Below are 14,094 nucleotides of genomic sequence, written 5' to 3'. Positions count from 1 at the left end.
CGTGGCACAAAGCAAAAAAAATGATTTTGTTCTCCATGAGTTCTCGTAGCTCAGTGGATAGAGCGCCCGCCCGGTGTTCGGGAGGTCATGGGTTCGATTCCTGTCGGGAACTCAGAATTTTTCTTTGTCCCACGCTCGTGTCATGTTGATTAATTCACCTTCACATAAGTACTGGTTTGTGGAAAACAAACATGGCGGACTTCCGTGAGCGGGATGCGTTTGTAAAGTTTTGTAATTGTCGTGCGTATTTCACGTTCAAAAACATCTAAGAAAAAGTTTCAGTTGCCCTACACCTAAATCTTGGACATTTTGATCGAGGCATTGGGGATAAATATTCCAACGTAAACCTGCGAGCGGGAACTCCACAGTGTGAGCTAGATAATTTGCAGACATGAATATTTCATTCGAGCATTTTTGTAGCGGTGGCCTATCAACGGGATAAACTGAAGTATTTCTATATTTCCGGACTCCCTGATGGTAAGGGTTGCTTTTTTTGAACAGCTTAACAGCTTCGTGACCCTTTTTGTTTGCACTTAACTGACAGAGTTAAAGCGGGTTTCATAGTGAGTGCAGTGGGTACGGCGCTTTTCTGTTATTACGTTACTACAAGAGGTCTGTTTCAGTTTCAGGCAAAGCATCTGGCATCATATTATTTATGAAAGTGAATACTGGATAGGTCCCTCGGCAGAATTGAGAATTCATCACCATCTCTTTGGTTACAACACAATAGTTGTGTCGTTGATTGTTTTTGTTTCTTCATAATCATCCTTAGACTTTTGTTTTGATATTCTAGACTTAACGGCTTAAATAATGGGTCCAATCAGGTCGTTGAGATGGAGAGTGTGCAGGAAGTTTGACTTTACCACCTCATTTTGTTGCTCTTTCTGCAGCCTTTTTCCTGGCACTAATTTTTTATGCCACCTCTCAATCAGTTTTTAAAGGGTTCATGCTCCTCTCTTGCACTAAGACTTGTCATTTGAGACAAGTACTATTAAAGACTTCATTCATCTGACTTTATATTAGTCTTCCTTATTGTCTTATTTAGCTATCCTTCCATTACAGGAACAAGCCACTGATAATCAACACTTAGGCCAAATTTGATATATTAACATCCTTACTCATCTTTTAGCCTAAGAGGAATAAAACAAACCTGATCCTTTGGTTACCGGTCATTTGATTAGCCCCTAGCCGGTTAGCCCCCAACCACAAGTCGATTAGCCCCTTACTCATGCATGAGAAATATATGTTTTTTTTTTATTCCTGGTTGGGGGCTTATCGACTTCTGGTTGGGGTTTAAATGGTTAGGGGCTAAATGGTTGGGGCCTAAATGACTGTTACCGATCCCTGCGCTTGCAATTGATGTCTTTTCTTGTTATTCTCGAAAGCCTTGATATAATGTATAGTTACCTTTTGTTGAGATTTCTAAAAACAAAGACAAAAACGCGTTACAACCTCAAAGATCGATCGTGAACATGTACCGTAATTGTTTGTGAAAACACGGCCTCCTTTATACTTAGACAATGTTCTGTAAACATAATTACAAACTTCCAGCCATTGAATAAAGTAGTTTTGGTAGCAACTGTCAATCTAACGCGAATATTTGTCCGCGGACGTTATCTGTTCCGAGAAGCGAACAGTTTTCCGAGAACGTAGCTGGAGGAAAACTGTGAGCTTTGAGGAACAGACTATGTACAAGGACAAATATCCGAGTATATTTTCGCGCCAAATGGAGGCTATCGTCTTTATTGTCCTCGAAATATTTTTCGCAACGCGCGCAGTTTTGAAAATTGGGGAATATCACTGGGAATGTCCCACGTTTTAGCTGGGGATATATTCAGTAACGTGACATGTTAAGACCAATCACACACGAGCAAAAATATTTGGTGGATTATAAATACACAATAGCCTCCATTTGGCGCGGAAATATGCTGGGATATTTGTCGGCGGACATTATCTGTTCCGAGAAGCGAACAGTTTTCCGAGAGCGTGGCTCGAGGAAAACTGAGCTTCGAGGATAGCAGCATTCGTGATAGAACGCTAGTAGAATTATACTAAAACTCGATAGAAACACGGTACATGTTTTCTAATTCTTAATTAGAATCACAATAGCTGTAAATTGATTGGATTCCCAAGAAAGCCAAGTGTTTAACAGCACAAGAAGAACGTTTGAAACTCTGAACAACAGCTTTAATTCGATTTAATGCGAAGCGATCATAACCTTCGAGTACATCTCACAGCTGACAACTGACGCATAAATTATGACATTCTTATACATTCATTGCACGTTCTGATACATGCTATTGTAAGAGTTCCTAAGCTGCAACAGTTCACGGCTTAGGCACTTAGGCTAAAACATGGTCCTCAAGATGTTTCGGGCTCTGCGGACGTACTGTGTCGCTGGTGGAGGTACTTTCGTCGTCACTTCAACCGCAGATTGAGACGGCAACTCATAGGTTTCAGTCACAGGCTCTTGCGGCTGTGGCTGGTTACACTGCTCATGTTGAGTGTCATCGGTTGTAGCAGGAGGCTCGTTGGTCTTCCTAAGATGAACTTGTGGAAGCTCCACTTCGTAGGATCTTTCACTCAAACGATTCTTAACAACTCCTTTCGCCATTCCTTCTTTCCAACCTGCCATGGCTCAAATCTTACAGCATCGCCTTTCTCCAAACGGTCTAAGTTACGGGCGCCTCTGTTGTAACAACGAGCTTGCTGTTGCTGGCGCAGGCGAAGCTTGGTGTGGGTTGTATCTTCATCAGCTACAGACGGTTTATAAAGTAAACAAGTAGACGTGGGTAGAAGATCATACTTCTTGTTCTTCTATTAAGAAGGCGCTGAGCTGGCCTGATTTGAATTCCCGAAGGCGGTGTATTCCTGTGGTCAAGCAGAGCAAGAAACGCATCTGAACCAGCCTTCTTGCATCTCAAGAGAATCTTTCTGGCCTCTTTCACAGCACTTTCTGCTTTGCCATTGGACTGACTATGACAGGGACTGCTAGTGCGGTGATCAGAGTGCCACTCATTTGAGAATTTCAGGAAATCGTCAGAAGAAAACTGCACCCGTTGTCGGTAACTAGCTGTTCTCGTGTGCCTTGCGAAATGCGCTTTGAGCTTTCTGATTACGTACACCGAGGTTGTAGGTAGTCAAGTTCAAACAAGTCACTGAAATAATCAGACGTCACCACTTTCCCTCTAACTGGAAAAGGTCAGCTAAAACCTACTGCCGGGCCGACTAGGCATTTGGTGACTCTTGAGTGTTTCCTTGGTCTAGTTTTGCTCGTATTCTCTACAGGCTTCACAAGTAGATATGTTATTCTTAATGTCCCAGTCATGCAAGGCCAATAAAGACGCTCACGTGCTCTGTCAAGCCAACCATCAACTCCCAGGTGAGGGTTTTCCGGAGCAGATCACCTCTAGCAGCTTTTAGGACTACCACTCTCTCTCCTTTGAAAATAAGCCCATCTTAAACGGACATTTCGTCTCTCATGTCGAAATACGGAGAGACAACAGGAAGCAGGGCACTCTTGTCATCAGGCCAGCCCTGCTGAATAACGGCCTTTAAGATTTGAAGGGACTCGTCCTTCTCTGTCTCACGGTGAAATTGCAAAGCCTTGCTTGAGAAAGTTCGTCACATTGATAGTTTCAAATTCCAACTCAACTTATATACGCGAGGGAAGATAAGCTCTAAAGACTTGTGGTCAGTGTGGGCAATGGTCGTTCGAGCGAACGTCTAATCATTGAACTTCTCCACTGACAAAACAATTGCTAACATCCCCTTCTCAATTTGGGCTTAACGGGACCCAGTTATTGTCAAGGCTCTACTGGAGTTCGAAATGGGGTGCAAATTTTGCATAAGAGCTGCTCCAAGACCACCTGAACCTGAATGCTGTCACACTGGATTTTAAGAACTTCAGTGGACTTGTAGTACGCCAAAACGGGTGCAGACACAATCCGATTCTTAACATCATATCAAGCTTTTTCTGCAGGTCGTCCCAGCATCATACCGCATCTTTGGGGGTAAGATCTCGGAGAGGCCTCATGACATCAGACAGATGAGGGAGAAAACGACCGGCTTAGGTAGTTAACCGTTCCATTAAGCCGATAGTATGTCGTCTCGTCCCTCTGGACGTGGCATCTCTATGATCGTCCCACTTTCTCGAGATCTAGCTTTAGACCCTCTGTGGTAAGCAGGTGTCCATGGAATGGAACTTCCTTGACTTTCAACTCTAGCTTCTGACTGTTAAGCTTGATGCCTTTCTGCTGTCATGTATTCATACACCCCTCTAGATTGCTGTCATGATCACCCTCATTTGTTCCATTGATCAGAACATCGTCTGCAATACACTTTACACCGGGAAGCCCATGTAATTCTTGATGGAGATGTTTCTGAAATATTTCACTCGAAACGCTGGGACCAAAAGGTTAACGGAACCAGCGATGTCACCCATATGGCGTAGCGAATGTTGTGAGCATGCTAGATTCATGATCCATCTCCAGATGCCAAAGCGCTGACGCTAAATCGACTTTAGTAAACACACGTGTATCTGTCAGGTCAGGTGACAAATCCTCCGTCGACAACTGGAATTTGGTAATGACCCCTCTTCAAAGCGGCACTGAGAGGTTTGGGATCTATGCAAACTGACTACTTGACAGCTACCACAATCTGACTGACCCACTCGGTCGGTTGGTCAACAGGAGCATTAACCTTGATACTTTCCAGCTTAGGAACGGACACAGGTATTTTCCGCGCTGAAAGGACAACACGCCTAGTGTCAGGGTCAACTTGGAGATGTACTTTCCCAGGGAGTGTTTCAGGGAGTACTTATCTATCAGGTCACTGCTCTCTACAACATTCACGAAATGTTCTTTGAGAAAATTCAACAGCTTCATCCTCTCCGTCGCATTTAAACCAAACAAAGGTGTCATGCTCTCATTAACAATGAAAAATCTGGCCTTGAACTTCTGAACATTGGTCCTGGGGCTCACGACCTTTACAGCACAGGTACCAACGGGCTTCACTTTGGTGCCAATCCACATTTCACCAATGTTTGCGAACACGGATCGAGTTCCTCGTCTCGTTAAATGTTCGCACTCGACTGCAATCAATTTGGAATCGGACTGGTTGCTGTTTAACTAACATCCTCCCAAGAATAGCCCTCTCTGCTACAGCTTGTATCCTCGCGACAGTGATCTCTTTGAGCCCTTCTTTTGCTTTCAATATTGCAAACTGTCGTTCTCCTTGAACATTTCTTGGTAAAACGGTTCTTACTCTTTGCACGTGTTACCCCACACTGGGCTCTTCTTTTTAACCCCGCAAAACTTAGAGGAGATCTTCTAAGATTGCCCGTTTAACTTTCCATCTGAAGCCCTATCTAATTTTTTCTTCTTCAAATCAGTTGACTTGATGAATGCTGTCAACGGGCACGAATAGCAACTTTATTTGCACTGAAGTAACTTCTTCGCTGCAACAGACATCAATACATCGTTTCAAGGCGAGAACTCTCGTCCTGACGAGCTTTTTAGTGATTTGCTCTTTCTTGATTCTCGCAAAAATTGCAGGTTTTAGTCAAGGTCTTTAATTCAGCGACGAAATTGTCAACCATTTCCGTTGCGGGAAGCTTGTCCCTTTTGGTGAAACAATATCTTTCATAAATCTCGTTTACTTCGCCGATGCAATGCTTCATCTTGCCCATAACTACACGGCAGTCGTTTGAGTTCTCTCGTTCGGAATAACTGAAAGATTTGATCACCTTGAGAACTCATCGCCGAACGCATGCTTAAGAGGCCCTGCGCCTAAGAAACGACCGATGATTTCCGGCTAAAAAATAAAATCGGCCGATTTTTATCTCCCAAATAGAGGTTACCGAATACTATTTAAAAATGAATTTCTTTTGTTTCAGTTTCGCTTTAAACCAAAAATATCGAGCCACAAACTTTTTCCGTCTGATAACAGCAAAATCAGGCCGAAAATAAGCCCCCGCAAAAGACTGTTCAGAAATTACTATCGCAACGCAAAATAATGAGAAAACTACACAGTGTTGAAGAAAAAGGCCTTTTAATGCAATATCATTCGATAAACATCAAAAAACTGCCGAAGCGATTAAAAAATAAAGTTTCAAATGTTGCATACTAAATTAGATGGAGCGTTGGAGCTGATTTTAAAATAATTATTTCTCAAAAGTCCAACGCTGTTGAAAGCAATCACAGTGATGAATTAGACATTGGAGGGATACACATCACGTTTCTGGAAAAACATTTTTCGGCCAAAGTATATTGACCTTGTACAAAGCGTTCAAAGTTACCGTGTTTACCGTTATCCTGCTACTTCGGCGAAACACTTTTCTTTTGCCAATACGGCCGTGGATAGCGTGTTAAACGCCACTTTAAACCTTGCTAGGCATTCAAAGACCATCCTGAGTAGAAGGATGTAGAATTGAAAGAGAAAGGAAGATGAAAAATACGCAGAAAAAGAAAATAACTCGAAATTACCACCTGCTAACGAAAGTTGAATCTGGAAAATGTCGTCGCGTGACAGCGGCCATTGACGTCATTTGTACAAATAGCGGCGGAATCCAAACGAATGCACAAATAGGGAAACAATTTTTCCCGGCCAGAAAACGTTTAGTGGAACAATGTTATGTTATTTTTCACAAATGATGGTCACTCAAAAAGAAAAACTTCCCCAAGCGCCACACCGTTTTGGCCGCAGCGTGATCTGAGTTATGGGGTCACGACTGGAACCCTAGCCGCTGACCGCCCGAAGGACATTGCAGACTCGTTTTCCAACGCTCTTGCGACTTGACCTGACAAATGACGTCAATGGCCGCTGTCACGCGACGACATTTTCCAGATTCAACTTTCGTTAGCAGGTGATAATTTCGAGTTATTTTCTTTTTCTGCGTATTTTTCATCTTCCTTTCTCTTTCAATTCTACATCCTTCTACTCAGGATGGTCTTTGAATGCCTAGCAAGGTTTAAAGTGGCGTTTAACACGCTATCCACGGCCGTATTGGCAAAAGAAAAGTGTTTCGCCGAAGTAGCAGGATAACGGTAAACACGGTAACTTTGAACGCTTTGTACAAGGTCAATATACTTTGGCCGAAAAATGTTTTTCCAGAAACGTGATGTGTATCCCTCCAATGTCTAATTCATCACTGTGATTGCTTTCAACAGCGTTGGACTTTTGAGAAATAATTATTTTAAAATCAGCTCCAACGCTCCATCTAATTTAGTATGCAACATTTGAAACTTTATTAACCGCGCGGCCATGGGCCGAGCGCGGTTCTAGGTTTACCCGTGGTTTATTATTAACCGCGCGGCCATGGGCCGAGCGCGGTTCTAGGTTTACCCGTGGTTTATTTTTTTTTAACCGCGCGGCCATGGGCCGAGCGCGGTTCTAGGTTTACCCGTGGTTTATTATTATTATTAACCGCGCGGCCATGGGCCGAGCGCGGTTCTAGGTTTACCCGTGGTTTATTATTTTTTTTTTTGTCGGTGACCAGACGCAGACCCCCGCTCGGCCAAACTTTGAGTCACGCAACGTGTGATGTTTTTCCGCCAGAAGCTGTTAAAACATAAATACACGGACAATTTTACGGATATTGTTTTCTTTTTTGTGGGTGAAATATATTTTCTTTTCGTTTTATCAAGGCGTTGGATTCAAAGGGAATAATAAATACGCTGAAAAAAGGTATTACGTCAGCCATGGAATGCGCTGACGTTGCAGCTTTCACTTTCGCTACGTGACAAATAAGATCGTGTTTACTTTGCAAGTTTATTTCGGCAGAAGCGACGTTCATTAATTTATTTGTAATTTTGCGAGTATTTCTTGCGGTTTTAGGCAAATGAAGTAAATCCTTTGACTGTTTCATCGCAGCGAGTTCATAGATCGGAAGGAAAATTAAATATTTGTAAGCCAAGCAAAGAACATGTCAGAACGTGCAAAGATTACGTCATTGATAGGGAAATAACCACCGTACTAAAAATAGCCGTAGATGACACAATTCTTGAATTATGTGACTCGTGTGACTTCTTTGCTAACCCTTAACTCAAGGGAAAAAACAATTAAATTTAATCCTGACTTTAAAGAAAGAAAGCGGTTTGTAATAGTGTTCGTATCTTCATGCCCATACATATCCCGAAGAAAGTTCCAGATTAAGACTATTACGTCATCGGAGCTGTCACAACGGCTACGACTGATGGTGCGATAATAGAGTTTGTGTTGATCAAGTGCTGTGATGTCTACAGTAATCAATGAATCATCAAAGATTGCTTTGGAATATGCACTGCGTTGCGACTGTAGTACTAAGAAAACAGTTAAAATTTAAAAGCGCGGTTATAAGATCTAACAGATCTTCTTGTTTTTTATTTTTTTTGTCGGTGACCAGACGCAGACCTCCGCTCGGCCAAACTTTGAGTCACGCAACGTGTGATGTTTTTCCGCCAGAAGCTGTTAAAACATAAACACACGGACAATTTTACGGATATTGTTTTCTTTTTTGTGGGTAAAATATATTTTCTTTTCGCTTTATCAAAGCGTTGGATTTAAAGGGAATAATAAATACGCTGAAAAAAGGTATTACGTCAGCCATGGAATGCGCTGACGTTGCAGCTTTCACTTTCGCTACGTGACAAATAAGATCGTGTTTACTTTGCAAGTTTATTTCCGCAGAAGCGACGGTCATTAATTTATTTGTAATTTTGCGAGTATTTCTTGCGGTTTTAGGCAAATGAAGTAAATCCTTTGACTGTTTCATCGCAGAGAGTTCATAGATCGGAAAGAAAATTAAATATTTGCAAGCCAAGCAAAGAACGTGTCAGAACGTGCAAAGATTACGTCATTGATAGGGAAATAACCACCGTACTAAAGATAGCCGTAGATAACGCAATTCTTGAATTATGTGACTCGTGTGACTTCTTTGCTAACCCTTAACTCAAGGGGAAAAACAATTAAATTTAATCGTGACTTTAAAGAAAGAAAGCGGTTTGTAATAGTGTTCGTATCTTCATGCCCATACATATCCCGAAGAAACTTCTAGATTAAGACTATTACGTCATCGGAGATGTCACAACGGCTACGCCTGATGGTGCGATAATAGAGTTTATGTTGATCAAGTGCTGTGATGTCTACAGTAATCAATGAATCATCAAAGATTGCTTTGGAATATGCACTGCGTTGCGACTGTAGTACTGAGAAAACAGTTAAATTTTAAACGCGCGGTTATAAGATCTAACAGATCTTGTTTTTTAATCGCTTCGGCAGTTTTTTGATGTTTATCGAATGATATTGCATTAAAAGGCCTTTTTCTTCAACACTATAGTTTTCTCATTATTTTGCGTTGCGATAGTAATTTCTGAACAGTCTTTTGCGGGGGTTTATTTTCGGCCTGATTTTGCTGCTATCAGACGGAAAAAGTTTGCGGTTCGATATTTTTGGTTTAAAGCGAAACCGAAACAAAAGAAATTCATTTTTAAATAGTATTCGGTGACCTCTATTTGGGAGATAAAAATCGGCCGATTTTATTTTTTAGCCGGAAATCATCGGTCGTTTCTTAGGTTCAGGGCCTCTTAAACATGACTAGCTGATATTTGGGGCTTTCCTTAATTAAGAAATGAAAAAAAATAATGATTGTACTTCTTTTTCCGCAACTTCCAGTGCTCAGCGATTTCTCCGGTGGTCTTCAAATCCAAATACTGTAGATTTCTATCTCGTTTCTATCACCTAATGTGCCACGGGGCACGAAGGGAATAGTTAGTTACCATCACGCATAGAAATCACGAGCGAATAAGCTAATTGTTTTAGTATAAATCTACTAGTCGTTCAAACGTTATCTAAATCCTCTCTACAGACACTTCGAAAACGCAAAGAAGCGGCCGCCAGTTCGTCAACAGGTGCACACTGCTACAACAGAATAGACAGTGAGTAGCGTAGCCAACTTTACAAGGTGCTGCTCCTGGATGAAATTATGTTATCTGACGTTACCCTTAGCTTTACACTTTCAATATCCTCGATACCCTCCATACTCCATACCTTTGATACCCTCGATACCCTTAATAGTCTAGATACCTTTGATACCCTCGATACCCTTGATACCCACGATATTCTAGATACTGTAGCTACTCTAGATACCAACGATACCCTGGATACCCACGATATTCTAGATACTCTAGTTACTCTAGATACCAACCACACCCTCGATACCCTCGATGCGCTCGATACTCTTGATACTCTCGATACCCTCGATATCCTCGATACCCTTGATACCTTTGATACCCTCGATACCCTTGATACCCTAGATACCCTTGATACCTTCGTTACCCTCGATACCCTTGATACCTACGATACTCTAGATAGTCTACATACCCTCGATACGCTACATACTCTAGCTGCTCCAAATACCCTTGATACCCTAGATACTCTAGCAACTCTAGATACTCTATGTACTCTTTCTAGACTCTTTCAGTGTCTGTTCTTCTTCTTTCACCCCCTCTCTTTTTCTATTTCTCGCACTCTTACTTTCTTTCTGTTTTTACGTTCCCTTTCCCTTTCCTTCTGTCTCTTTCCCTCAATATCTTTCTTTCTCCGTTGCTCTGTATTTCTCTCATTTTCTCTCCGTTTCCTGTCTCTCTTTCTATCTTCTCTCTCTCTCACTCTCTCTAGCTTTTAATGTAATTAATTATTTTAATAATTTAATAATAGAAAAGCAATTAACTTAAAATAAATCCACATAACACCTATCAACCAATCACAACGTTCCTTACGAGAGCTGCTACATACCTCTTCAAGTTTCATTACTCGAAAGAAAGTCTTCAGACTCAACATATTACAGGTAAATCAAAAGTAAATGCAGTCTTTCATGAGACAGTAAATTAAGACAGAAAAAACTTTAGAAAGAAAAGCTTGTTTAATGTAAGCTCAAGTTTAAATGTACAACTCCGAACAGTTGGAAAATATTTTAAAGACTTACATTCGGAGGCTTCCCGATATATAATGGCAGACATCAAACAGTTCGACATCGCTATTTTCCATAGAAACTGGAGAAGAATAATTGGTCCGTTTGAAGATGGTAGGTAATGAACCTTGAAATTTCCACAGCAAAATAAAATCTTCAGCTTCGTTTTCTTCCTGAGACGGGGTCAAAACTCTCTAGGTAACCAAGAATGCAACCACGGTCGCCAGGAAAATAGCACAAAGCTGGTCCTTCATTCCCTTAGTCCTGATTGTCTCAGAGCTGTCGTTATCGAATCGAAGGTAAATCCTGGAAAAAATGGCGGCGTTCCATGTTTCGGTTTCCTCCCGTTATTTACGCGTTAAGCGCATGCTCGTTACCGTTCTCAAATGATTGACAGATTTCTTTACTGGGGCGATCATAGAAACCAGAAAAGCGGCCAGATCGAAGGTAGCTGCCAGCCCCCCCCTGGTACAGACATTTCTATGGTTGAACAGTAACTATTACGCGAGAGTACACCGTTTGAAGAAATTTTGAACCGTACCTTTTGAAGCTTGACACTAGAACTAATTTTCGCTAGCAGTTTGTAGTTACTACAAAAGAAGCAAACATGTACTGAATTTAGCAAAGGTCCTCTTACAGTCACGACAAAAGCCCAGAAACTGACTACGGACGACAATGTTCTTACACAATGTTTATTTGTAAAAGATAAAATTTTACACTAATGAACTAAGTGGTCGTCTGTCCTAATAATTACAACATGTCAAAATATACTTAAAATACTCTGCAAGTTTCATTTTTTGTAGAAAACTAGATCTGATATATGCCAATTCGAAACTTAACTAGAATTTAAGCACAACTTGATTTTAAAACAATAAGATCATATAATTGTAAATCTGTTTATAAATGAAAGAATTAAGGACATTTCATGTATTTTTAATCCCACTCCAGTGCTACCCTATGAAGAAGAGAGAACTTCAAACAGACCCTCCTATGGAGAGTTCACAACATCCTATTTGTAATTCAGCTGATTCTTTGAGAACGTCTAACACAAACAATTCAACTCTTCATTACAATTAAGTGAACAAAATTTTATTTTGTTCCTATGTCACTTATGCTAATAAGTAATGTTAATTATTCAAAATTTAGCAATAAAAAACTGCGATAAAATATCTTTTAGAAACATTATAAAAAGGTAAAAATGCTCAAAAGCTAGACTACGTTTCGACGTTTTCACAACATCATTATCAAGTCAAAAAGTTCAGAAATTACAAGAGAGAAAAATAATCGTGACTATTGATCCAAAACTGTATTGGATAACAGAGCGCATTTTAACCTACCGCTCTGTAATATGAGCCTAAACTTTAACAGGAATTCTTATTTCATTGCACTTTCAGGGTGCATTTTGAGCCGACCTAACTTGAAGTAGGATTTCGCTGACAGAAACAACCTATTTGTTTTAATCAACTTGATGCTACACTTAAAGTACTACTGATTTTCCTCCTGCCGGAGAAACAAAGTTTTCACTAAATTGTACACTAAGCATATACATACAATATCTCGTAAAAAGCGCGCTGTGTATCGATCGTGCCAATCAAATAAAATATTGACTAATCTCCATTATTTACTGTCTACTTTAAACAAAACATTTCCCTTTCAACGACTTAAAAAATCTACAAGTTTATAATAAGCTTCTGTATCGAGACTTCAATTTGTTGGCAATAGCATGTTTGGGGACAAGTCCCCAGGGGCCCGTTTCTCGAAAGACCCGGAAACCTTTCCGGCCCGTAAAGCCATTTTTAGTCCATCTGTATCTGAAAACGGAGAAGTGTATACTCCTGAAACTTCTTGTATGTAGGGAACTTCTCTTCATATTAAGAATATGTGAATAAAACAGCTCTGTAATCATAAGGTTCGAGATTTTATTATGGGTTTACGGGCCCGAAAAGTTTCCGAGGCTTTCGAGAAACGGGCCCCAGACCCCTTTGACACTGGCGCCTACAGTACTCTCACCGTGTTACTTGTGTGTACAGACTGTACACTTTGAATACGTTTATCTTAACTCAAGCCTTCTTCAGACACCTGCCCCTTAACTTCAGCTGTTACTACAATCTGTTTTCTGTAAAAGCTTTTCAGTTTATACTTACTGCGCTCAAGTGCCTCAGCTAAATGTCTCTTTCCTTCATCTGTTATTTCGTGATTGCTACTGAGGTCTAAGCTGTTTAGTGCACAGTTGCTGTTGGACAGGGCTTCAGCGATACGCTTTACTCCTTTATCTGTTACCTTACAGATCCTGAGGTTTAAGCTGTTTAGTGCACAGTTGCTGTTGGACAGGGCTTCAGCTATATCCTTTACTCCTTCATCTGCTACGTTACAGAAGCTGAGGTCTAAGCTGTTTAGTGCACAGTTGCTGTTGGACAGGGCTTCAGCTATATGCTTTACTCCTTTATCTGTTACGCTATTGCTACTGAGGTCTAAGCTGTTTAATGCACAGTTGCTGTTGGACAGGGCTTCAGCTATATGCTTTACTCCTTCATCTGTTACCATACAGCACCTGAGGTTTAAGCTGTTTAGTGCACAGTTGCTGTTGGACAGGGCTTCAGCTATATCCTTTACTCCTTCATCTGCTAAGATACAGAAGCTGAGGTCTAAGCTGTTTAGTGCACAGTTGCTGTTGGACAGGGCTTCAGCTATATGCTTTACTCCTTTATCTGTTACCTTACACCAACTGAGGTTTAAGCTATTTAGTTTACAATCACTCTCAGTTAGTACTTTACACAGTACTTGTAAATCTTGGTCCTCATTAGTTGGCCACCAGCTCAATGTTCGTGACCTCAGATCAGCACTCACTGCATCCTCGTCATTATTCCTTCTGTCTCTGCGAATCAGCTCATCCCAAAACAACTTCACCACTTGCCATGCACGTTCCTTGACATGAATAGTAACAAATTCCCTCAACATTTTGACATCCATAGCTTCTGTTAAGTGCTTTACAGAGGGAGACTCTTGGACTGTAGAATGAAGTGAAAAAGATAATAAGCTTTGACATCAAAAGGTCTGTAAAATATTAAAGGAATGAATCCACCGTAGGAAAAAAGATAGCGGCTGTACATTTTACTACAATACCTTGCGAACCTAACACAGCCTGT

At 40.9% G+C, this 14,094-nt stretch overlaps 1 protein-coding gene and 1 long non-coding RNA gene across 3 annotated transcripts in view; both read right to left on the bottom strand.

Annotated features, from left to right (window-relative positions):
• Positions 1-1,910: 1,910 nt before the first annotated feature.
• Positions 1,911-5,171, bottom strand: LOC145490700 (uncharacterized). The gene is made up of 2 exons (XR_014049724.1): positions 4,986-5,171; positions 1,911-4,708 (listed from the first exon to the last, which is right to left on the bottom strand). It is a non-coding gene; the product is annotated as an uncharacterized LOC145490700 (long non-coding RNA).
• Positions 5,172-10,959: 5,788 nt separating this feature from the next.
• The window catches only part of LOC145490662 (uncharacterized), a 46,332-nt gene continuing 43,197 nt past the window's right edge, over positions 10,960-14,094 (bottom strand). Inside the window, exon 15 of one of the 2 annotated variants that reach the window (XM_081469746.1) lies at positions 10,960-13,956. In XM_081469746.1, coding sequence (XP_081325872.1) covers positions 13,004-13,956 — 953 coding nt within the window. In that variant the 3' untranslated portion in view covers positions 10,960-13,003. The remainder of the gene's footprint in view (positions 13,957-14,094) is intronic. The other variant, XM_081469747.1, reaches the window with a different exon arrangement.

Source organism: Orbicella franksi, chromosome 6, assembly GCF_964199315.1.
Source record: "Orbicella franksi chromosome 6, jaOrbFran1.1, whole genome shotgun sequence".
Classification (NCBI taxonomy): Eukaryota; Metazoa; Cnidaria; class Anthozoa; order Scleractinia; family Merulinidae; genus Orbicella; species Orbicella franksi.
Note: the sequence above shows the minus strand (reverse complement) of the source record. Positions and strands in the feature narration are given on the sequence as shown.